The sequence below is a fragment of the Salvelinus fontinalis genome, chromosome 21 (genome assembly GCF_029448725.1).
Source record: "Salvelinus fontinalis isolate EN_2023a chromosome 21, ASM2944872v1, whole genome shotgun sequence".
Taxonomy (NCBI): domain Eukaryota; kingdom Metazoa; phylum Chordata; class Actinopteri; order Salmoniformes; family Salmonidae; genus Salvelinus; species Salvelinus fontinalis.
In genome coordinates, this window is record NC_074685.1 from 12,671,803 (window position 1) to 12,697,279 (window position 25,477).

General features: G+C 46.5%; 1 protein-coding gene across 4 annotated transcripts in view; it reads left to right on the forward strand.

Moving 5' to 3' along the window:
- The window catches only part of garnl3 (GTPase activating Rap/RanGAP domain like 3), a 234,930-nt gene that overhangs the window by 63,673 nt on the left and 145,780 nt on the right, over positions 1 to 25,477 (forward strand). For all 4 annotated transcript variants that reach the window (XM_055873909.1, XM_055873911.1, XM_055873912.1 and 1 more), the window contains exon 2: positions 11,769 to 11,838. In XM_055873909.1, the coding sequence (XP_055729884.1) occupies positions 11,769 to 11,838 (70 nt within the window). The remainder of the gene's footprint in view (positions 1 to 11,768; positions 11,839 to 25,477) is intronic.

A 25,477-nucleotide genomic window follows, 5' to 3' on the forward strand; every position in this document is an offset into this window, starting at 1 on the left:
ACTATCATAGATACCTAGAAGGAGAGAGAGAGACTATCATAGATACCTAGAAAGAGAGAGAGAGACTATCATAGATACCTAGGAGGAGAGAGACTATCATAGATACCTAGAAGGAGAGAGAGAGACTATCATAGATACCTAGAAAGAGAGAGAGAGACTATCATAGATACCTAGAAGGAGAGAGAGAGACTATCATAGATACCTAGAAGGAGGAGAGAGACTATCATAGATACCTAGAAGGAGAGAGAGAGACTATCATAGATACCTAGAAAGAGAGAGAGAGACTATCATAGATACCTAGAAGGAGAGAGAGAGACTATCATAGATACCTAGAAAGAGAGAGAGAGACTATCATAGATACCTAGAAGGAGGAGAGAGGCACTATCATAGATACCTAGAAGGAGAGAGAGAGACTATCATAGATACCTAGAAGGAGGAGAGAGACACTATCATAGATACCTAGAAGGAGGAGAGAGACACTATCATAGATACCTAGAAGGAGGAGAGAGACTATCATAGATACCTAGAAGGAGGAGAGAGACTATCATAGATACCTAGAAGGAGGAGAGAGACACTATCATAGATACCTAGAAGGAGGAGAGAGACTATCATAGATACCTAGAAGGAGGAGAGAGACACTATCATAGATACCTAGAAGGAGGAGAGAGACTATCATAGATACCTAGAAGGAGGAGAGAGACACTATCATAGATACCTAGAAGGGGGAGAGAGACTATCATAGATACCTAGAAGGAGAGAGAGACACTATCATAGATACCTAGAAGGAGGAGAGAGAGACTATCATAGATACCTAGAAGGAGGAGAGAGACTATCATAGATACCTAGAAAGAGTGAGAGAGACACTATCATAGATACCTAGAAAGAGAGAGAGAGACACTATCATAGATACCTAGAAGGAGAGAGAGACACTATCATAGATACCTAGAAGGAGAGAGAGAGAGACTATCATAGATACCTAGAAGGAGAGAGAGAGAGACTATCATAGATACCTAGAAGGAGAGAGAGAGAGACTATCATAGATACCTAGAAGGAGAGAGAGAGAGACTATCATAGATACCTAGAAGGAGAGAGAGAGAGACTATCATAGATACCTAGAAGGAGAGAGAGAGAGACTATCATAGATACCTAGGAGGAGAGAGAGAGAGACTATCATAGATACCTAGAATGAGGAGAGAGACACTATCATAGATACCTAGAAGGAGAGAGAGACACTATCATAGATACCTAGAAGGAGAGAGAGACACTATCATAGATACCTAGAAGGAGGAGAGAGAGACTATCATAGATACCTAGAAGGAGGAGAGAGACTATCATAGATACCTAGAAAGAGTGAGAGAGACACTATCATAGATACCTAGAAAGAGTGAGAGAGACACTATCATAGATACCTAGAAGGAGAGAGAGACACTATCATAGATACCTAGAAAGAGAGAGAGAGACTATCATAGATACCTAGAAGGAGAGAGAGAGACACTATCATAGATACCTAGAAGGAGAGAGAGAGACACTATCATAGATACCTAGAATGAGGAGAGAGACACTATCATAGATACCTAGAGAGAGAGAGACACTATCATAGATACCTAGAAGGAGAGAGAGAGACTATCATAGATACCTAGAATGAGGAGAGAGACACTATCATAGATACCTAGAAGGAGAGAGAGAGAGACTATCATAGATACCTAGAATGAGGAGAGAGACTATCATAGATACCTAGAAGGAGAGAGAGAGACTATCATAGATACCTAGAAAGAGAGAGAGAGACTATCATAGATACCTAGAAGGAGAGAGAGAGACACTATCATAGATACCTAGAAAGAGAGAGAGAGAGACTATCATAGATACCTAGAAGGAGAGAGAGAGACTATCATAGATACCTAGAAGGAGAGAGAGAGACTATCATAGATACCTAGAAGGAGGAGAGAGACTATCATAGATACCTAGAAGGAGAGAGAGAGACTATCATAGATACCTAGAAAGAGAGAGAGAGACTATCATAGATACCTAGAAGGAGAGAGAGAGACTATCATAGATACCTAGAAAGAGAGAGAGAGACTATCATAGATACCTAGGAGAGAGAGAGACTATCATAGATACCTAGAAGGAGAGAGAGAGACTATCATAGATACCTAGAAGGAGAGAGAGAGACTATCATAGATACCTAGAAAGAGAGAGAGAGACTATCATAGATACCTAGAAGGAGGAGAGAGACACTATCATAGATACCTAGAAGGAGAGAGAGAGACTATCATAGATACCTAGAAAGAGAGAGAGAGACTATCATAGATACCTAGAAGGAGGAGAGAGACACTATCATAGATACCTAGAAGGAGGAGAGAGACTATCATAGATACCTAGAAGGAGGAGAGAGACTATCATAGATACCTAGAAGGAGGAGAGAGACACTATCATAGATACCTAGAAGGAGGAGAGAGACTATCATAGATACCTAGAAGGAGGAGAGAGACACTATCATAGATACCTAGAAGGGGGAGAGAGACTATCATAGATACCTAGAAGGAGAGAGAGACACTATCATAGATACCTAGAAGGAGGAGAGAGAGACTATCATAGATACCTAGAAGGAGGAGAGAGACTATCATAGATACCTAGAAAGAGTGAGAGAGACACTATCATAGATACCTAGAAAGAGAGAGAGAGACACTATCATAGATACCTAGAAGGAGAGAGAGACACTATCATAGATACCTAGAAGGAGAGAGAGAGAGACTATCATAGATACCTAGAAGGAGAGAGAGAGAGACTATCATAGATACCTAGAAGGAGAGAGAGAGAGACTATCATAGATACCTAGAAGGAGAGAGAGAGAGACTATCATAGATACCTAGAAGGAGAGAGAGAGAGACTATCATAGATACCTAGAAGGAGAGAGAGAGAGACTATCATAGATACCTAGGAGGAGAGAGAGAGAGACTATCATAGATACCTAGAATGAGGAGAGAGACACTATCATAGATACCTAGAAGGAGAGAGAGACACTATCATAGATACCTAGAAGGAGAGAGAGACACTATCATAGATACCTAGAAGGAGGAGAGAGAGACTATCATAGATACCTAGAAGGAGGAGAGAGACTATCATAGATACCTAGAAAGAGTGAGAGAGACACTATCATAGATACCTAGAAAGAGAGAGAGAGACACTATCATAGATACCTAGAAGGAGAGAGAGAGAGACTATCATAGATACCTAGAAGGAGAGAGAGAGAGACTATCATAGATACCTAGAAGGAGAGAGAGAGAGACTATCATAGATACCTAGAATGAGGAGAGAGACACTATCATAGATACCTAGAAGGAGAGAGAGAGAGACTATCATAGATACCTAGAAGGAGAGAGAGACACTATCATAGATACCTAGAAGGAGAGAGAAACACTATCATAGATACCTAGAAGGAGAGAGAGACACTATCATAGATACCTAGAATGAGGAGAGAGACACTATCATAGATACCTAGAAGGAGAGAGAGAGAGAGACTATCATAGATACCTAGAAGGAGAGAGAGACACTATCATAGATACCTAGAAGGAGAGAGAGAGACACTATCATATATACCTAGATGGAGAGAGAGAGACACTATCATAGATACCTAGAAGGGGGAGAGAGACTATCATAGATACCTAGAAGGAGGAGAGAGACTATCATAGATACCTAGAAGGAGGAGAGAGACTATCATAGATACCTAGAAGGAGGAGAGAGACTATCATAGATACCTAGAAGGGGGAGAGAGAGACTATCATAGATACCTAGAAGGAGGAGAGAGACTATCATAGATACCTAGAAGGAGAGAGAGAGAGACTATCATAGATACCTAGAAGGAGGAGAGAGAGACTATCATAGATACCTAGAAGGGGGAGAGAGACTATCATAGATACCTAGAAGGGGGAGAGAGAGACTATCATAGATACCTAGAAGGAGGAGAGAGAGAGACTATCATAGATACCTAGAAGGAGGAGAGAGACTATCATAGATACCTAGAAGGGGGAGAGAGAGACTATCATAGATACCTAGAAGGAGAGAGAGAGAGACTATCATAGATACCTAGAAGGAGGAGAGAGACTATCATAGATACCTAGAAAGAGAGAGAGAGAGACTATCATAGATACCTAGAAGGGGGAGAGAGACTATCATAGATACCTAGAAGGGGGAAAGGGAGAGAGAGAGAGAGAGACTATCATAGATACCTAGAAGGAGGAGAGAGAGACTATCATAGATACCTAGAAGGAGAGAGAGAGACTATCATAGATACCTAGAAGGAGGAGAGAGACTATCATAGATACCTAGAGAGAGAGAGACACTATCATAGATACCTAGAAGGAGAGAGAGAGACTATCATAGATACCTAGAATGAGGAGAGAGACACTATCATAGATACCTAGAAGGAGAGAGAGAGACTATCATAGATACCTAGAATGAGGAGAGAGACTATCATAGATACCTAGAAGGAGAGAGAGAGACTATCATAGATACCTAGAAAGAGAGAGAGAGACTATCATAGATACCTAGAAGGAGAGAGAGAGACACTATCATAGATACCTAGAAAGAGAGAGAGAGAGACTATCATAGATACCTAGAAGGAGAGAGAGAGACTATCATAGATACCTAGAAGGAGAGAGAGAGACTATCATAGATACCTAGAAGGAGAGAGAGAGACTATCATAGATACCTAGAAAGAGAGAGAGAGACTATCATAGATACCTAGAAGGAGAGAGAGAGACTATCATAGATACCTAGAAAGAGAGAGAGAGACTATCATAGATACCTAGGAGAGAGAGAGACTATCATAGATACCTAGAAGGAGAGAGAGAGACTATCATAGATACCTAGAAAGAGAGAGAGAGACTATCATAGATACCTAGAAAGAGAGAGAGAGACTATCATAGATACCTAGAAGGAGAGAGAGAGACTATCATAGATACCTAGAAGGAGAGAGAGAGACTATCATAGATACCTAGAAGGAGGAGAGAGACTATCATAGATACCTAGAAGGAGAGAGAGAGACTATCATAGATACCTAGAAAGAGAGAGAGAGACTATCATAGATACCTAGAAGGAGAGAGAGAGACTATCATAGATACCTAGAAAGAGAGAGAGAGACTATCATAGATACCTAGGAGAGAGAGAGACTATCATAGATACCTAGAAGGAGAGAGAGAGACTATCATAGATACCTAGAAAGAGAGAGAGAGACTATCATAGATACCTAGAAGGAGAGAGAGAGACTATCATAGATACCTAGAAGGAGAGAGAGAGACTATCATAGATACCTAGAAGGAGGAGAGAGACTATCATAGATACCTAGAAGGAGAGAGAGAGACTATCATAGATACCTAGAAAGAGAGAGAGAGACTATCATAGATACCTAGAAGGAGAGAGAGAGACTATCATAGATACCTAGAAAGAGAGAGAGAGACTATCATAGATACCTAGAAGGAGAGAGAGAGACTATCATAGATACCTAGAAAGAGAGAGAGAGACTATCATAGATACCTAGAAGGAGAGAGAGAGACTATCATAGATACCTAGAAAGAGAGAGAGAGACTATCATAGATACCTAGAAGGAGGAGAGAGACACTATCATAGATACCTAGAAGGAGGAGAGAGACTATCATAGATACCTAGAAGGAGGAGAGAGACACTATCATAGATACCTAGAAGGAGGAGAGAGACTATCATAGATACCTAGAAGGAGGAGAGAGACACTATCATAGATACCTAGAAGGAGGAGAGAGACTATCATAGATACCTAGAAGGAGAGAGAGACACTATCATAGATACCTAGAAGGAGGAGAGAGAGACTATCATAGATACCTAGAAGGAGGAGAGAGACTATCATAGATACCTAGAAAGAGTGAGAGAGACACTATCATAGATACCTAGAAAGAGAGAGAGAGACACTATCATAGATACCTAGAAGGAGAGAGAGACACTATCATAGATACCTAGAAGGAGAGAGAGAGAGACTATCATAGATACCTAGAAGGAGAGAGAGAGAGACTATCATAGATACCTAGAAGGAGAGAGAGAGAGACTATCATAGATACCTAGAATGAGGAGAGAGACACTATCATAGATACCTAGAAGGAGAGAGAGAGAGACTATCATAGATACCTAGAATGAGGAGAGAGACACTATCATAGATACCTAGAAGGAGAGAGAGAGACTATCATAGATACCTAGAAGGAGAGAGAGACACTATCATAGATACCTAGAAGGAGAGAGAGAGAGACTATCATAGATACCTAGAAGGAGAGAGAGACACTATCATAGATACCTAGAATGAGGAGAGAGACACTATCATATATACCTAGAAGGAGAGAGAGACACTATCATAGATACCTAGAAGGAGAGAGAGAGAGACTATCATAGATACCTAGAAGGAGAGAGAGACACTATCATAGATACCTAGAAGGAGAGAGAGACACTATCATAGATACCTAGAATGAGGAGAGAGACACTATCATAGATACCTAGAAGGAGAGAGAGACACTATCATAGATACCTAGAATGAGGAGAGAGACACTATCATAGATACCTAGAAGGAGAGAGAGACACTATCATAGATACCTAGAATGAGGAGAGAGACACTATCATATATACCTAGAAGGAGAGAGAGACACTATCATAGATACCTAGAAGGAGAGAGAGAGAGACTATCATAGATACCTAGAAGGAGAGAGAGACACTATCATAGATACCTAGAAGGAGAGAGAGAGACACTATCATATATACCTAGATGGAGAGAGAGAGACACTATCATAGATACCTAGAAGGGGGAGAGAGACTATCATAGATACCTAGAAGGAGGAGAGAGACTATCATAGATACCTAGAAGGAGGAGAGAGACTATCATAGATACCTAGAAGGAGGAGAGAGACTATCATAGATACCTAGAAGGAGGAGAGAGACTATCATAGATACCTAGAAGGAGGAGAGAGACTATCATAGATACCTAGAAGGAGGAGAGAGACTATCATAGATACCTAGAAGGAGAGAGAGAGAGACTATCATAGATACCTAGAAGGAGGAGAGAGAGACACTATCATAGATACCTAGAAGGAGAGAGAGAGAGACTATCATAGATACCTAGAAGGAGGAGAGAGAGACTATCATAGATACCTGGAAGGAGGAGAGAGAGACTATCATAGATACCTAGAAGGAGAGAGAGAGAGACTATCATAGATACCTAGAAGGAGGAGAGAGACTATCATAGATACCTAGAAGGGGGAGAGAGAGACTATCATAGATACCTAGAAGGAGGAGAGAGAGAGACTATCATAGATACCTAGAAGGAGGAGAGAGACTATCATAGATACCTAGAAGGAGGAGAGAGACTATCATAGATACCTAGAAGGAGGAGAGAGACTATCATAGATACCTAGAAGGAGGAGAGAGACTATCATAGATACCTAGAAGGAGGAGAGAGACTATCATAGATACCTAGAAGGAGGAGAGAGACTATCATAGATACCTAGAAGGGGGAGAGAGAGACTATCATAGATACCTAGAAGGAGGAGAGAGACTATCATACATACCTAGAAGGAGAGAGAGAGAGACTATCATAGATACCTAGAAGGAGGAGAGAGAGACTATCATAGATACCTAGAAGGGGGAGAGAGACTATCATAGATACCTAGAAGGGGGAGAGAGAGACTATCATAGATACCTAGAAGGAGGAGAGAGAGAGACTATCATAGATACCTAGAAGGGGGAGAGAGACTATCATAGATACCTAGAAGGAGGAGAGAGACTATCATAGATACCTAGAAAGAGAGAGAGAGAGACTATCATAGATACCTAGAAGGGGGAGAGAGACTATCATAGATACCTAGAAGGGGGAAAGGGAGAGAGAGAGAGAGAGACTATCATAGATACCTAGAAGGAGGAGAGAGAGACTATCATAGATACCTAGAAGGAGAGAGAGAGACTATCATAGATACCTAGAAGGAGGAGAGAGACTATCATAGATACCTAGAGAGAGAGAGAGACACTATCATAGATACCTAGAAGGAGAGAGAGAGACTATCATAGATACCTAGAATGAGGAGAGAGACACTATCATAGATACCTAGAAGGAGAGAGAGAGACTATCATAGATACCTAGAATGAGGAGAGAGACTATCATAGATACCTAGAAGGAGAGAGAGAGACTATCATAGATACCTAGAAAGAGAGAGAGAGACTATCATAGATACCTAGAAGGAGAGAGAGAGACACTATCATAGATACCTAGAAAGAGAGAGAGAGAGACTATCATAGATACCTAGAAGGAGAGAGAGAGACTATCATAGATACCTAGAAGGAGAGAGAGAGACTATCATAGATACCTAGAAGGAGGAGAGAGACTATCATAGATACCTAGAAGGAGAGAGAGAGACTATCATAGATACCTAGAAAGAGAGAGAGAGACTATCATAGATACCTAGAAGGAGAGAGAGAGACTATCATAGATACCTAGAAAGAGAGAGAGAGACTATCATAGATACCTAGGAGAGAGAGAGACTATCATAGATACCTAGAAGGAGAGAGAGAGACTATCATAGATACCTAGAAAGAGAGAGAGAGACTATCATAGATACCTAGAAGGAGGAGAGAGACTATCATAGATACCTAGAAGGAGAGAGAGAGACTATCATAGATACCTAGAAGGAGAGAGAGAGACTATCATAGATACCTAGGAGGAGAGAGACTATCATAGATACCTAGAAGGAGAGAGAGAGACTATCATAGATACCTAGAAAGAGAGAGAGAGACTATCATAGATACCTAGAAGGAGAGAGAGAGACTATCATAGATACCTAGAAAGAGAGAGAGAGACTATCATAGATACCTAGAAGGAGGAGAGAGACACTATCATAGATACCTAGAAGGAGAGAGAGAGACTATCATAGATACCTAGAAAGAGAGAGAGAGACTATCATAGATACTTAGAAGGAGGAGAGAGACTATCATAGATACCTAGAAGGAGGAGAGAGACACTATCATAGATACCTAGAAGGAGGAGAGAGACTATCATAGATACCTAGAAGGAGGAGAGAGACTATCATAGATACCTAGAAGGAGGAGAGAGACACTATCATAGATACCTAGAAGGAGGAGAGAGACTATCATAGATACCTAGAAGGAGGAGAGAGACACTATCATAGATACCTAGAAGGAGGAGAGAGACTATCATAGATACCTAGAAGGAGAGAGAGACACTATCATAGATACCTAGAAGGAGGAGAGAGAGACTATCATAGATACCTAGAAGGAGGAGAGAGACTATCATAGATACCTAGAAAGAGTGAGAGAGACACTATCATAGATACCTAGAAAGAGAGAGAGAGACACTATCATAGATACCTAGAAGGAGAGAGAGACACTATCATAGATACCTAGAAGGAGAGAGAGAGAGACTATCATAGATACCTAGAAGGAGAGAGAGAGAGACTATCATAGATACCTAGAAGGAGAGAGAGAGAGACTATCATAGATACCTAGAATGAGGAGAGAGACACTATCATAGATACCTAGAAGGAGAGAGAGAGAGACTATCATAGATACCTAGAAGGAGAGAGAGAGAGACTATCATAGATACCTAGAATGAGGAGAGAGACACTATCATAGATACCTAGAAGGAGAGAGAGAGACTATCATAGATACCTAGAAGGAGAGAGAGACACTATCATAGATACCTAGAAGGAGAGAGAGAGAGACTATCATAGATACCTAGAAGGAGAGAGAGACACTATCATAGATACCTAGAATGAGGAGAGAGACACTATCATATATACCTAGAAGGAGAGAGAGACACTATCATAGATACCTAGAAGGAGAGAGAGAGAGACTATCATAGATACCTAGAAGGAGAGAGAGACACTATCATAGATACCTAGAAGGAGAGAGAGACACTATCATAGATACCTAGAATGAGGAGAGAGACACTATCATAGATACCTAGAAGGAGAGAGAGACACTATCATAGATACCTAGAATGAGGAGAGAGACACTATCATAGATACCTAGAAGGAGAGAGAGACACTATCATAGATACCTAGAATGAGGAGAGAGACACTATCATATATACCTAGAAGGAGAGAGAGACACTATCATAGATACCTAGAAGGAGAGAGAGAGAGACTATCATAGATACCTAGAAGGAGAGAGAGACACTATCATAGATACCTAGAAGGAGAGAGAGAGACACTATCATATATACCTAGATGGAGAGAGAGAGACACTATCATAGATACCTAGAAGGGGGAGAGAGACTATCATAGATACCTAGAAGGAGGAGAGAGACTATCATAGATACCTAGAAGGAGGAGAGAGACTATCATAGATACCTAGAAGGGGGAGAGAGACTATCATAGATACCTAGAAGGAGGAGAGAGACTATCATAGATACCTAGAAGGAGGAGAGAGACTATCATAGATACCTAGAAGGAGGAGAGAGACTATCATAGATACCTAGAAGGAGGAGAGAGACTATCATAGATACCTAGAAGGAGGAGAGAGACACTATCATAGATACCTAGAAGGAGGAGAGAGACTATCATAGATACCTAGAAGGAGAGAGAGAGAGACTATCATAGATACCTAGAAGGAGGAGAGAGAGACACTATCATAGATACCTAGAAGGAGGAGAGAGACTATCATAGATACCTAGAAGGAGAGAGAGAGAGACTATCATAGATACCTAGAAGGAGGAGAGAGAGACACTATCATAGATACCTAGAAGGAGAGAGAGAGAGACTATCATAGATACCTAGAAGGAGGAGAGAGAGACTATCATAGATACCTAGAAGGAGGAGAGAGAGACTATCATAGATACCTAGAAGGAGAGAGAGAGAGACTATCATAGATACCTAGAAGGAGGAGAGAGACTATCATAGATACCTAGAAGGGGGAGAGAGAGACTATCATAGATACCTAGAAGGAGGAGAGAGAGAGACTATCATAGATACCTAGAAGGAGGAGAGAGACTATCATAGATACCTAGAAGGGGGAGAGAGAGACTATCATAGATACCTAGAAGGAGAGAGAGAGAGACTATCATAGATACCTAGAAGGAGGAGAGAGACTATCATAGATACCTAGAAAGAGAGAGAGAGAGACTATCATAGATACCTAGAATGAGAGAGAGACTATCATAGATACCTAGAAGGGGGAAAGGGAGAGAGAGAGAGAGAGACTATCATAGATACCTAGAAGGAGGAGAGAGAGACTATCATAGATACCTAGAAGGAGGAGAGAGACTATCATAGATACCTAGAATGAGAGAGAGACACTATCATAGATACCTAGAAGGGGGAGAGAGACTATCATAGATACCTAGAAGGAGAGAGAGAGAGACTATCATAGATACCTAGAAGGAGAGAGAGAGAGACTATCATAGATACCTAGAATGAGGAGAGAGACACTATCATATATACCTAGAAGGAGGAGAGAGACTATCATAGATACCTAGAAGGAGAGAGAGACACTATCATAGATACCTAGAAGGAGAGAGAGAGAGACTATCATAGATACCTAGAAGGAGGAGAGAGAGACTATCATAGATACCTAGAAGGGGGAGAGAGACTATCATACTATCATAGATACCTAGACGGGGGAAAGGGAGAGAGAGAGAGAGACGTAGAGCCGAGTAGCCACCTGTAGGAGTGAGTGAGTGAGTGAGTGTGTCAGTCTCCTGATGGAGGAGAGAGAGAGGAGAGACTGACCACCATGCGTCTGTGTTGCAGCTCTGCCTCGGAGGACTTGGGCTGCAGGCGTGGAGACTTCAGCCGAAAACACTATGGCTCCGTCGAGCTGGTGAGTAACCTCCTATTGACATTCTATTCCCCGCTCTCCTCTTCTATCTCTCCCTCTTCTCCTCCTTTCTCTGTCCACCTCCTTCTCTCTCTCCCCTTCTCTCTCCCTCTTCTCCTACTTTCTCTCCCCTCCTTCCCTATTTCCCCTCCTGTCTTTCCCTCCTCTCCTCCTTTCCGTGCCCCCTCCCCCTCTCTATCTTCCTCTCCCATTCAATGGATTGATGGAGGGAGGGTTAGAGAGAGAGAGAGAGAGAGGTGAGTCATGACTGTCTGGGTGTGGTCCATTGGTCCAGTTTAATAGTGCCTAGCACCCTGTAGCATGGCTCACAGAGGCTTACAGAAACAGCTAAGATCAGGACCACAGATTATGACATCACTTTCTACTGTTATGACATCACCTGCTGCATCTGAAATGGCACCACATTCCCTATAATATAAGGCTTTTTTAGTGCAGGGCTCTTCTGAAAAGTAGTACACTATTCAGGGCATAGGGTGCCTTTACTCAGACTTTTGTTTACTATACAAACGAACTGTCAAGTTTGTCAAGTTATTATGGTGTTATAATTGCTTATTCTACTAGCCGGCCTTGTGGTTTTGCTCCTATTGAAGTTGTTGAGTCACTGTCATGTTGATAGTGTGTGTAGCCTACTGTATATGTTGTCACAGCGCAGCGGAGGTTAAAATTAGCCCTTGGCTCTGTGTGTGTGTTTGTGTGCGTGTGTGTGTCTGTTTGTGTGTGTGTGTGTGTGTGTGTGTGTGTGTGTGTGTGTGTGTGTGTGTGTGTGTGTGTGTGTGTGTGTGTGTGTGTGTGTGTGTGTGTGTGTGTGTGTGTGTGTGTGTGTGTGTGTGTGTGTGTGTGTGTGTGTGTGTGTGTGAGAGAGAGAGAGAGAGAGAGAGAGGCCTGTCTGTGTGTTCTGATAACACCCAGGGGGAGAGGAAGTGGCTAGGGTCCTCTCTTGACTAACTTCCTCCCAGAGACACAGTGGTGGTTTGTCCTGTTAGCGCTAAGCGCTAACGCCCACGCTAGCGCTGCACCGTGTCAGATTAACCCTGAGGAGAAACCACACGCTGCCTATCAGCAGCAGCAGACTGACACAGGACACAATGGGCAGTGTGTGTGTGTGTAGTATCTAAACACTGCAGTGAGAGAGGAATATGATAAAATACTGGCATTTTCATGCTGAATACCTGAATATTCAGATTAGAGATGTCACCTCGAACTGTGACATGATTGTTCCAATGTCCTATATGGAATACACTGTTGTGGTGAACTGTTTTATTTCCTATCTGGAACACAGTGGCTGCGTTTAGACAGGTAGCTAAATTCTGATCTGTTTTCCACTAATTGGCCTTTGACCAATCCCATCAGATCTTTTAATATCAGATCTTTTTCAGAGATGATCTGATTGGTCAAAAGAGCAATTAGTGAAAAAAATATCAGAATTGTGCTGCCCGTCTAAACACAGACATTGTGTTCCAGATAGGGAATAAAACAGTTCACTAACACTGTCTGCGTTTAGACAGGCAGTCCAATTCTGATCTTTTTTACACTTTTTGGTCTTTTGACCAATCAGATCAGCTCTGAAAAGATCCGATGTAAAAAGATCTGATGTGATTGGTCAAAAGAGCAATTAGTGGAAAAAAATATCAGAATTGGGCTGCCTGTGTGAACGCAGCCAGAGTAGTGTTGAATTGTTTCAGCGGTGTAATGGTTAACTGTTGGTTCAGTGAGTCTCCAAAGTTTAGAAGTAGGACATGTGTCCTTGTCACTGTCACTTCTGTTTGCTCCTAGGAGGTTTAGGCCGGGTTGCTGATGCTGTAAATCACTATATGACCAATATATTTGTAAAAAGCATTAATCGGTACTAATGCCATTTTATTGATTAACAGAATTTAATAAGTCTGCTATGTGCCAGTCCCCTATGCACAAATTCAAACCTGAATAAACCCAGCCCCATGTGACCTAAAATGTTAATGTCAGGAAGGACACTATGTCTGGATTCCACTATGGTTCCACCAATATGTAAAATGTATGCATGCTTGACTATAAGTCGCTTTGGATACAAGTGTTATTATATTATCCATTATTACATACCTCCACCTCCTGTCTCTCTATTTCCATCTTTCAGCTCAGGGACTTCTTAGATAGCACATGTGGCCTCCTCCATCCACCCAGCAAGCACACCACTGGAACCAGTCCAGAGATGCTGTTACATAAGTGTCTCCTGCGTGTTTTGGAACTGCGTGTTATAGTATACCTAGGGCAGAGCCTTTGACATTCTACCCAGTGTGGAACAGGCTTCCTGGCCTGTATAGTAAAGTGCACTGCATATTATCTGGATCTATCTGGATCTAGGGCTGAACTTCTAGGGTGTAGAAGCAGCACAGTTTAGAACGTAGCCACATTCTTGACCTGTACTGCAAAGTCTATTGGGCAGAGATGTTCTTTCTGTGTCAAAGAGAATATTACCTCTGTGTCTGTATTGTAGCGCCAGCTATTAGACAGTTTGATCATACTGACCTCACTGCAAAGCCTCCTAGGACCATACACTACTCAGCACTGCTTAGAGAGAGAGACAAAGTTGCATCTCTATACTGTAGGTGTGTGTGCAAGTGTGCTTGCATGTAAGCACTTGTGTTTGTGTGTGTGAGTGTGTGCGTGCCCGTGTGTGTCTGTGTGTCTCAGCAGACCGTGCGTGGTACTGTGCCTGAGGGCCTCCTCATTACAGGGAGAAGAGAGAGAGACAAAGAATGTTTAATCAATACCCACCAGCAAGCAAGACCTGATGAATCAATACCCACCAGCAAGCAGGACCTGATGAATCAATACCCACCAGCAGGCAGGACCTGATGAATCAATACCCACCAGCAAGCAGGACCTGATGATTCAATACCCACCAGCAGGCAGGACCTGATGAATCAATACCCACCAGCAGGCAGGACCTGATGAATCAATACCCACCAGCAGGCAGGACCTGATGAATCAATACCCACCAGCAAGCAGGACCTGATGAATCATTCACACAAGAATGAACGTATGCCCATACAACACATAGAGAGAGAGAACGAGAGAGAGTAACTTTCCAGGTTTGAAAAGCCAATACTGTTTTTGTTGGAGGGGGAAGCATAGCGGTAGGGGCAGCAGGGCGGTAGAGGAGGCAGGGTGGTAGGGGAGACAGGGCGGTAGGGGAAGCAGGGCGGTAGGGGAAGCAGGGCGGTAGGGGAGGCAGGGCGGTAGGAGCGGCAGGGCTGTAAGGTCAGCAGGACGGTAGGAGCGGCAGGGCGGTAAGGGAGGCAGGGCGGTAGGGGAGGCAGAGCCGTAGAGGAGGCAGGGCGGTAGACGAGGCAGGGCGTTTGAGGATGCAGGGCGGTAGGGGAGGCAGAGCAATAGGGGCAGCAGGGTGGTAGGAGAGGCAGGGTGGTAGGAAAGGTAGGGCGGTAGGGGAGGCAGGGTGGTAGAGGAGACAAGGCGCTAGAGGAGGCAGAGCGGTAGGGGAAGCAGGGTGGTAGGGGAGGCAGGGTGGTAGGGGAGGCAGGGCAGTAGGGCCAGAAGGGCAGTAGAGGAGACAGGGCGGTAGGGGAGGCAGGGCGGTAGGGGAGGCAGAGCGGTAGGGGAGGCAGAGCGGTAGGGGCAGCAGGGCGGTAGGGGAGGCAGGGTGGTAGGTAAGGTAGGGCGGTAGAGGGGGCAGAGCGGTAGGGGAAGCAGGGTGGTAGGGGAGGCAGGGTGGTAGAGGAGACAGGGCGGTAGAGGAGGCAGAGCGGTAGGGGAAGCAGGGTGGTAGGGGAGGCAGGGTGGTAGAGGAGACAGGGCGGTAGAGAATAGGCAGAGCGGTAGGGGGAGCAGGGTGGTAGGGGAGGCAGGGTGGTAGGGGAGGCAGGGCGGTAGAGGAGGGAGGGCGGTAGAGGAGGCAGGGCAGTAGAGGAGGCAGGGCGGTAGGGGAGGCAGGGCGGTAGGAGAGGCAGGGCGGTAGGGGCAGCAGGGCGGTAGAGGAGGCAGGGCGGTAGGGGAGGCAGGGCGGTAGAGGAGGCAGGGCGGTAGAGGAGGCAGGGCGGTAGGGGAGGCAGGGCGGTAGAGGAGGGAGGGCGGTAGAGGAGGCAGGGCGGTAGGGGAGGCAGGGCGGTAGGAGCGGCAGGGCGGTAGGGTCAGAAGGGCAGTAGAGGAGGCAGGGCGGTAGGGGAGGCAGGGCGGTAGGAGCGGCAGGGCGGTAGGGGAGGCAGGGCGGTAGGGGAGGCAGAACGGTAGAGGAGGGAGGGCGGTAGAGGAGGCATGACGGTAGAGGAGGCAGGGTGGTAGGGGAGGCAGAGCGGTAGGGGAGGCAGGGCGGTAGGGGAGGCAGAGCGGTAGGGGAGGCAGAGCGGTAGGGGAGACAGTGTGGTAGGGGAGGCAGAGCATTAGGGGAGGCAGAGCGGTAGGGGAGGCAGAGCGGTAGGGGAGGCAGGGCGGTAGGGGAGGCAGGGTGGTAGGGGAGGCAGAGCGGTAGGGGAGGCAGAGCGGTAGGGCGGTACGGGAGGCAGGGTTGTAGGGGAGGCAGGGCGGTAGAGGTGGCAGGGCAGTAGAGGAGGCAGAGCGTAGGGGAGGCAGGGCGGTAGGGGAAGCAGGGCGGTAGGGGAGGCAGAGCGGTAGGCGAGGCAGGGCTGTAAGGTCAGCAGGACGGTAGGAGCGGCAGGGTGGTAAGGGAAGCAGGGCGGTAGGGGAGGCAGAGCCGTAGAGGAGGCAGGGTGGTAGAGGAGACAGGGTGCTAGAGGAGGCAGAGCGGTAGGGGAAGCAGGGTGGTAGGGGAGGCAGGGTGCTAGAGGAGGCAGAGCGGTAGGGGAAGCAGGGTGGTAGGGGAGGCAGGGTGGTAGGAGAGGCAGGGCGGTAGGGGCAGCAGGGCGGTAGAGGAAGTAGGGCGGTAGGGGAGGCAGGGCGGTAGGGTCAGAAGGGCAGTAGAGGAGGCAGGGCGGTAGGGGAGGCAGGGCGGTAGGAGCGTTAGGGCGGTAGGGGAGGCAGGGCGGTAGGGGAGGCAGAACGGTAGAGGAGGGAGGGCGGTAGAGGAGGCATGACGGTAGAGGAGGCAGGGTGGTAGGGGAGGCAGAGCGTTAGGGGAGGCAGGGCGGTAGGGGAGGCAGGGTGGTAGGGGAGGCAAAGCGTTAGGGGAGGCAGGGCGGTAGAGGAGGCAGAGCGGTAGGGGAGGCAGAGCGGTAGAGGAGGCAGAGCGGTAGGGGAGGCAGGGCGGTAGAGGAGGCAGAGCGGTAGGGGAGGCAGAGCGGTAGGGGAGGCAGAGCGGTAGAGGAGGCAAGGTGGTAGAGGAGGCAGAGCGGTAGGGGAGGCAGAGCGGTAGGGGAGGCAGGGCGGTAGGGGAGGCAGAGCGGTAGGGGAGGCAGTGCGGTAGAGGAGGCAGAGCGGTAGGGGAGGCAGAGCGGTAGAGGAGGCAGAGCGGTAGGGGAGGCAGTGCGGTAGAGGAGGCAGAGCGGTAGGGGAGGCAGAGCGGTAGAGGAGGCAGAGCGGTAGGGGAAGCAGGGTGGTAGGGGAGGCAGGGTGCTAGAGGAGGCAGAGCGGTAGGGGAAGCAGGGTGGTAGGGGAGGCAGGGTGGTAGGAGAGGCAGGGCGGTAGGGGCAGCAGGGCGGTAGAGGAGGCAGGGCGGTAGGGGAGGCAGGGCGGTAGGGTCAGAAGGGCAGTAGAGGAGGCAGGGCGGTAGGGGAGGCAGGGCGGTAGGAGCGTTAGGGCGGTAGGGGAGGCAGGGCGGTAGGGGAGGCAGAACGGTAGAGGAGGGAGGGCGGTAGAGGAGGCATGACGGTAGAGGAGGCAGGGTGGTAGGGGAGGCAGAGCGTTAGGGGAGGCAGGGCGGTAGGGGAGGCAGGGTGGTAGGGGAGGCAAAGCGTTAGGGGAGGCAGGGCGGTAGAGGAGGCAGAGCGGTAGGGGAGGCAGAGCGGTAGAGGAGGCAGAGCGGTAGGGGAGGCAGGGCGGTAGAGGAGGCAGAGCGGTAGAGGAGGCAGAGCGGTAGGGGAGGCAGAGCGGTAGGGGAGGCAGAGCGGTAGAGGAGGCAAGGTGGTAGAGGAGGCAGAGCGGTAGGGGAGGCAGAGCGGTAGGGGAGGCAGGGCGGTAGGGGAGGCAGAGCGGTAGGGGAGGCAGTGCGGTAGAGGAGGCAGAGCGGTAGGGGAGGCAGAGCGGTAGGGGAGGCAGAGCGGTAGGGGAGGCAGTGCGGTAGAGGAGGCAGAGCGGTAGGGGAGGCAGAGCGGTAGAGGAGGCAGTGTGGTAGGGGAGGCAGTGTGGTAGGGGCGGTACGGGAGGCAGTGCGGTAGAGTAGGTAGGGCGGTAGAGGAGGCAGGGTGGTAGGGGAGGCAGAGCGGTAGGGGAGGCAGAGCGGTAGGGGAGGCAGAGCGATAGGGGAGGCAGTGCGGTAGAGGAGGCAGAGCGGTAGGGGAGGCAGAGCAGTAGAGGAGGCAGGGTGGTAGGGGAGGCAGTGCGTTAGGGGAGGCAGGGTGGTAGCGGAGGCAGGGCGGTAGAGGAGACAGAGCGGTAGGGGAGGCAGTGCGTTAGGGGAGGCAGGGTGGTAGCGGAGGCAGGGCCGTAGAGGAGACAGAGCGGTAGGGGAGGCAGTGCGTTAGGGGAGGCAGGGTGGTAGCGGAGGCAGGGCGGTAGAGGAGACAGAGCGGTAGGGGAGGCAGGGCAGTAGGGTCAGAAGGGCAGTAGAGGAGGCAGGGCGGTAGGAGCGGCAGAGCGGTAGGGGCAGCAGGATGGTAGGGGAGGCAGAGCGGTAGGGGAGGCAGGGCGGTAGATGAGGCAGGGCGGTAGGGGAGGCAGGGCAGTAGGGTCAGAAGAGCAGTAGAGGAGGCAGAGCGGTAGGGGAGGAAGGGCGGTAAGGGAGGCAGTGTGGTAGGGGGTAGGGGAGTTTGGGGGGTTGCCCTCCTCATCCTGTCAAGATGTGTATTTCTGTATAAAATGCTATTAGCTTAATTTGATGTCAATTGAATCTGGGATGGTTTAATCAAAGGTTGTCAGGTTTGGGTGACATCACTTTAATGGTCGCTTGTTTGGCTTTATTGTACATCACACAATCAGGCTTTGCATTACTTTGAATGGAATTGCTGCTGACAGACAGAAGAATAAAGAGAAAGTGTGAGAGGAAGGAAAGGCTAGGAGTCTATGTAAGTCTGTGTGTATGTGTGTGCGTGCATGTGTGTACGTGTCTCTGTGTATGTAAAATAACTTATTGGTTTTAGTGTGTGTGTGTATGTGTGTTAGGCTCTCACCATCCTTAATGAAGTTGTTCAGTTTGATCCAGACCCAGTCATTCATGTAAAGAAAACATTTAGAAACATCCCTTCACACTCATTACTGACTGTTTTCTGCTTTCAATTCAAATCTATATATTTAGATTGTTTATTTGACCAGCTTTCTATAATGCAAAGTAAATAAATTCAAGTTAAAATAACACACACACACACACACCACACACACACACACACACACACACACACACACACACACACACACACACACACACACACACACACACACACACACACACACACACACACACACAGACCACACACACACAACACACACACACACACACACACACACACACACACCACACACACACACACACACACACACACACACACACACACACACACACACACACACACACACACACACACACACACACACACACACACACACACACACACACACACGCAAACACACACACACCTCAGCTGGAAGGGAATGAGATGTGACAAGGCAGGCTGTGACATAAACAGAGGGCGACAGCTTAGGAGTGAAGCCGTCCTCTCTTCAGCATCCACCATGTGATTCTGGCCCCTCAGTGAGGCCACTCTCAGCCCCTGTCACCCCTCAATCCTTCCCTAACCTTCTCACCCCCCCCTCCTAGAATGTTTTCAAAACTAGAACTCCACCTCCATTACACTCTCTGTCCTGTCTGCCAGCCCACATAGGGCTCCCATTATCCCCCCATGCCATCCTTACAGAATCATACCATAAACACACACACACACACACACACACACACACACACACACACACACACACACACACACACACACACACACACACACACACACACACACACACACACACACACAGACTAACACACACACACACACAGACTAACACACACACACAGACGTAACACACACACACACACACACACACACACACACACAGAGAGACAGACACACGCATTAACACTGTATGTGTATGTGGCCTTTCTTGCCAATGTGGAATGGTTATCTAGTTAGCTGTGTTTACGCTAGTAGCAGGCACCGGCAGAACAGAGAAGCTACTTCTGGTAAGACGAGGGGTGTGGGTGTGAGTCTATTTGTCAATAACAGCTGGTGTGCGATGTCTAATATTAAAGAAGTCTCAAGTTATTTCTCGCCTGAGGTAGAGTACCTTATAATAAGCTGACCACATTATCTACTGAGAGAGATCTCATCTATATTATTCGCAGCTGTCTATTTACCACAACAGAACGAAGCTGGCACTAAGACCGCTCTCAACCAACTCTATAAGGCCATAAGCAAAGAAGAAAATGCTCACCCAGAAGCGGCGCTCCTAGTGGCCGGGGACTTTAAATTAGGCAAATTTAAATCAGTTTTACCAAATTTTATCAGCATGTCACATGTGCAACCAGAGGATGCATACACAATTTTACCAGCATGCCACACACAGAGATACATACAAAGCTCTCCCGTGCCCTCCATTTGGCAAATCTGCCCATAATTATATTCTCCTGATTCCTGCTTACAAGCAAAAACTAAAGCAGGCAGTACCAGTGACTCGCTCAATATGGAAGTGGTCGGATGACGCGGATGCTATACTACAGGACTGTTTTGCTAGCACAGACTGGAATATGTTCCGGGATTCTTCCAGTGGCATTGAGGAGTACACCACCTCAGTCATCTCCTTAGTCTTGGTTACGTTGAGGGATAGGTTGTTATTCTGGCACCACACGGCCAGGTCTCTGACCTCTTCCCTATAGGCTGTCTCGTCATTGTCGGTGATCAAGCCTACCACTGTTGTGTCGTCTGCAAACTTAATGATGGTGTTGGACTTGTGCCTGGCCATGCAGTCGTGGGTGAACAGGGAGTACAGGAGGGGACTGAGCACGCACCCCTGGGGAGCTCCAGTGTTGAGGATCAGTGTGGCAGATGTGTTGCTACCTACCCTCACCACCTGGGGGCGACACTGGGACTAAACACCTCCCTCTGCAACTGGATCCTGCCAGAGCCCTGCAAAATGACCTCCAGCAGGCCACAAATGTGCATGTGTCAGCATATGGTCTCACAAGGGCTCTGAGGATCTCATCTCGGTACCTAATGGCAGTCAGGCTACCTCTGGCGAGCACATGGAGGGCTGTGCGGCCCCACAAAGAAATGCCACCCCACACCATGACTGACCCACCGCCAAACCGGTCATGCTGGAGGATGTTGCAGGCAGCAGAACGTTCTCCACGGCGTCTCCAGACTCTGTCACGTCTGTCACATGTGCTCATGTACTCAGTGTGAACCTGCCCTCATCTGTGAAGAGCACAGGGCGCCAGTGGCGAATTTGCCAATCTTGGTGTTCTCTGGCAAATGCCAAATGTCCTGCACGGTGTTGGGCTGTAAGCACAACCCCCACCTGTGGACGTCAGGCCCTCATACTACCCTCATGGAGTCTGTTTCTGACCGTTTGAGCAGACACATGCACATTTGTGGCCTGCTGGAGGTCATTTTGCAGGGCTCTGGCAGTGCTCCTCCTTGCACAAAGGCGGAGGTAGTGGTCCTGCTGCTGGGTTGTTGCCCTCCTACGGCCTCCTCCACATCTCCTGATGTACTGGCCTGTCTCCTGGTAGCGCCTCCATGCTCTGGACACTACGCTGACAGACACAGCAAACCTTCTTGCCACAGCTCGCATTGATGTGCCATCATGGATGAGCTGCACTACCTGAGCCACTTGTGTGGGTTGTAGACTCCGTCTCATGCTACCACTAGAGTGAGAGCACCGCCAGCATTTAAAAGTGACCAAAACATCAGCCAGGAAGCATAGGAACTGAGAAGTGGTCTGTGGTCACCACCTGCAGAATCACTCCTTTATTGGGGGTGTCTTGCTAATTGCCTATAATTTCCACCTTTTGTCTATTCCATTTGCACAACAGCATGTGAAATTTATTGTCAATCAGTGTTGCTTCCTAAGTGGACAGTTTGATTTCACAGAAGTGTGATTGACTTGGAGTTACATTGTGTTGTTTAAGTGTTCCCTTTATTTTTTTGAGCAGTGTATTTTCTACATAGTAGAATAATAGTGAAGACATTAAAACTATGAAATAACACATACGAAATCATATAGTAACCAAAAAAGTGTTAAACTAATCAAAATATATTTTATATTTTAAATTTTTCAAAGTAGCCACCCTTTACCTTGATGACAGCTTTGCACACTTTTGGCATTCCTTCAACCAGCTTCATGAGGTAGTCACCTGGAAAGCATTTCAATTAACAGGCGTGCCTTGTTAATTTGTGGGGTATTTTGTGCGGTATTTTGCCCAAAATATAATTTAAGGTGCTACAAAGCTTTTTAACTTTTTAACTGAAGTGCAAGTGCTATCATTCTTTAAATCAAATTTTTTCATAGTATAGTTTAATTAGAATTTTATTTAGTTTAGTCACATGATTTGGGGTGTCAGGTAGCCTAGTTGTTAGAGCGTTGGACTAGTAACCGAAAGTTTGCAAGATCTTATCCCCGAGCTGTCAAGGTAAAAATCTGTCGTTCTGCCCCTGAACAAGGCCACTGCCACTGTTCCTAGGCCGTCATTGAAAATAAGAATTTGTTCTTAACTGACTTGCCTAGTTAAATAAATGTAAAATAAAAAATAAATATTAAAAAATGCTCAATTTGCAGTACGTTGCCAATTGTTTGTGCTGCCAGACTTATTTGCCATACCTTTTGCCTCATCCCTCTCAACCATACAATTTTTTAATTCCTCATCAATGAACAGTTTTTACAGTCCTTTTCTTAATGGGTGCGTGCTTATTAGTAACTGGAATAAGCAATTTCATAAATGTGTCAAGTGCAGCGTCTGGTTGCTCCTCATTACACACCACAGATCAGCAAATATTCTTTACATCATCAACGTAAGAATCACTACATGTCACGTCCTGACCATAGAAAGCTTTTATTTTCTATGGTAGAGTAGGTCAGGGCATGACTGGGGGGTTGTTCTAGTTTATATTTTCTATGTGGGGTTCTAGGTTTGATTTTCTATGTTGGTGATTTATATGATTCCCAATTAGAGGCAGCTGGTTATCATTGTCTCTAATTGGGGATCATACTTAAGTAGCATTTTTTCCACCTGTGGGTTATGGGATATTGTTTATGTTTAGTTGCCTGTTAGCACTGCATTGTCGTCACGGTTAGTTTATTGTTTTTTCTAAGTTTCACTCTCTAGTAAATATGTGGAACTCTACGCCTTGGTCCGTTTATGCAAACGAAAGTGACACTACAAAACTTCTTGTATAACCTCTTATACACTATTTTAGGCCCAGCCTTTGGAACTTTGGTTTTCCTAGATATGGCTACTATATTGTGATCACTACATCCTATGGATTTGGATACTGCTTCAAAGTAAATTTCTGCAGCATTAGTAAAAATGTGATCAATACATGTTGATGATTTAATTCCTGTGCTGTTTGTAACTACCCTGGTAGGTTGATTGATAACCTGAACCTAAGTTGCAGGCACTGGTTAAAGTTTGAAGCTTTTTCTCGAGTGGGCAGCCTGATGAAAGCCAGTCAATATTTAAGTCACCCAGAAAATATACCTCTCTGTTGATATCACATACATTATCAAGCATTTCACACATATTATCCAGATACTGACTGTTAGCACTTGGTGGTCTATAGCAGCTTCCCACAAGAATGGGCTTTAGGTGAGGCAGATGAACCTGTAGCCGTATTAACATGAGATCCTCTCTAAGCTTTGGTTCTGAATATAGACCGCAACACCGCCCCCAGTGGCATTTGTGTATTTTCGGTAGATGTTATAACCATGTATTGCTACCACTGTATCATCAAATGTATTATCTAAGTGAGTTTCAGATATAGTCAGAATATGAATGTCATCTTTTACAAGCAAGTTATTGACTTCATGAACCTTGTTCAATGCAACATGCAACAATTTCAACGATTTTACCGAGTTACAGTTCATAAAACGAAGTCTGTCAATTGAAATAAATTCATTAGGCCCTAATGTATGGATTTCACATGACTGGTCAGGGGTGCAGACATGCGTGGGCCTCGGAGGGCATAGGCCCACCTATTGGGGAGCCACGTCCAGCCAATCAGAATGAGTTTTTTACCCACAAAAAGGCTGCCGTGGTTACATGTGGTCTGCTGTTGTGAGGTCGGTTGGATGTACTGCCAAATTCTCTAAAACGATGTTGGAGGCGGCTTATGGTAGAAAAATGAACAATAAATTCTCTGGCAACAACTCTGGTGGGCATTCCTGCAGTTAGCATGCCAATTACGTCTTCCTTCATAACGTGAGACATCTGTGGCATTGTGTTGTGTGACAAAACTGCACATTTTAGAGTGGCCTTTTATTGTCCCCAGCACAAGGTGCACCTGTGTAATGATCATGATGTTTAATCAGCTTCTTGATGTGCCACAACTTTCAGGTGGATGGATAATCTTGGCAAAGGAGACATGCTCACTAACAGGGATGTAAACAAATTTGTGCACATTTGAGAGAAATAAGCTTTGTGTGTGGAACATTTCTGAGATCTCTCACATTCTCTCACACTCTCTCATATTCTCTCCCTCTCTCACACTGTCTCACATTCTCTCACATTCTCTCACACTCTCTCACACTCTCTCACATTCTCTCACACTCTCTCACACTCTCTCACACTCTCTCACATTCTCTCACACTCTCTCACACTCTCTCACACTCTCTCACACTCACATTCCCTCACACTCTCTCACACTCTCTCCAACATTTTCTCTCTTTCTCTCATTCTCTCTCTCTCTCTATATATATGTATATATATCCCTCCCTCTCCCTCTCTCCCTCTCTCCTATGACCCATGAGTGTGCATAAACAGTCACTCTGATGAGATCAAGTATCTATCAGCTGTCACAAAGGCATTGATTTATTATCCCGCCCGCTCTCCCTTTCTCCCCCCTCCTATCCTCTCTCCCTCTTATCTCCCCCTTCCCTCACTCTCTCACCCTTTCCCCTCCCTCCCTCACCCTCCATCTCTATCTAAACTGGAGTCCTCTCCTCTCTCCTGCAGGCCTCGGGGGAAATCACAGCCCCTTTTAGTACGCTGAGAGCTCAATTGTGTTTGTGAAATGTTTGAGCTGCAACGCAAAATGGGAGCTATTTAAGATGTGTACTGTGTGTAACTGTGTGTGTGTCTTATCCAGGCAGGCTATCAATAAACTTTGGGGTTACCACTCTCACCCAGGGGGCTACCACGCTCACACAGGGGGTTACCACGCTCACCCAGGGGGTTACCACGCTCACCCATGGGGTTACCACTGTATAGACGGCTATTATTATTTTATCATTCTTATTTTGGTTGTTTACCATGTACCACTTTCTCTCTCTGTCCCCCTCTGGTTTTGTATCTGCCACTCTCTCATTTCCTGCA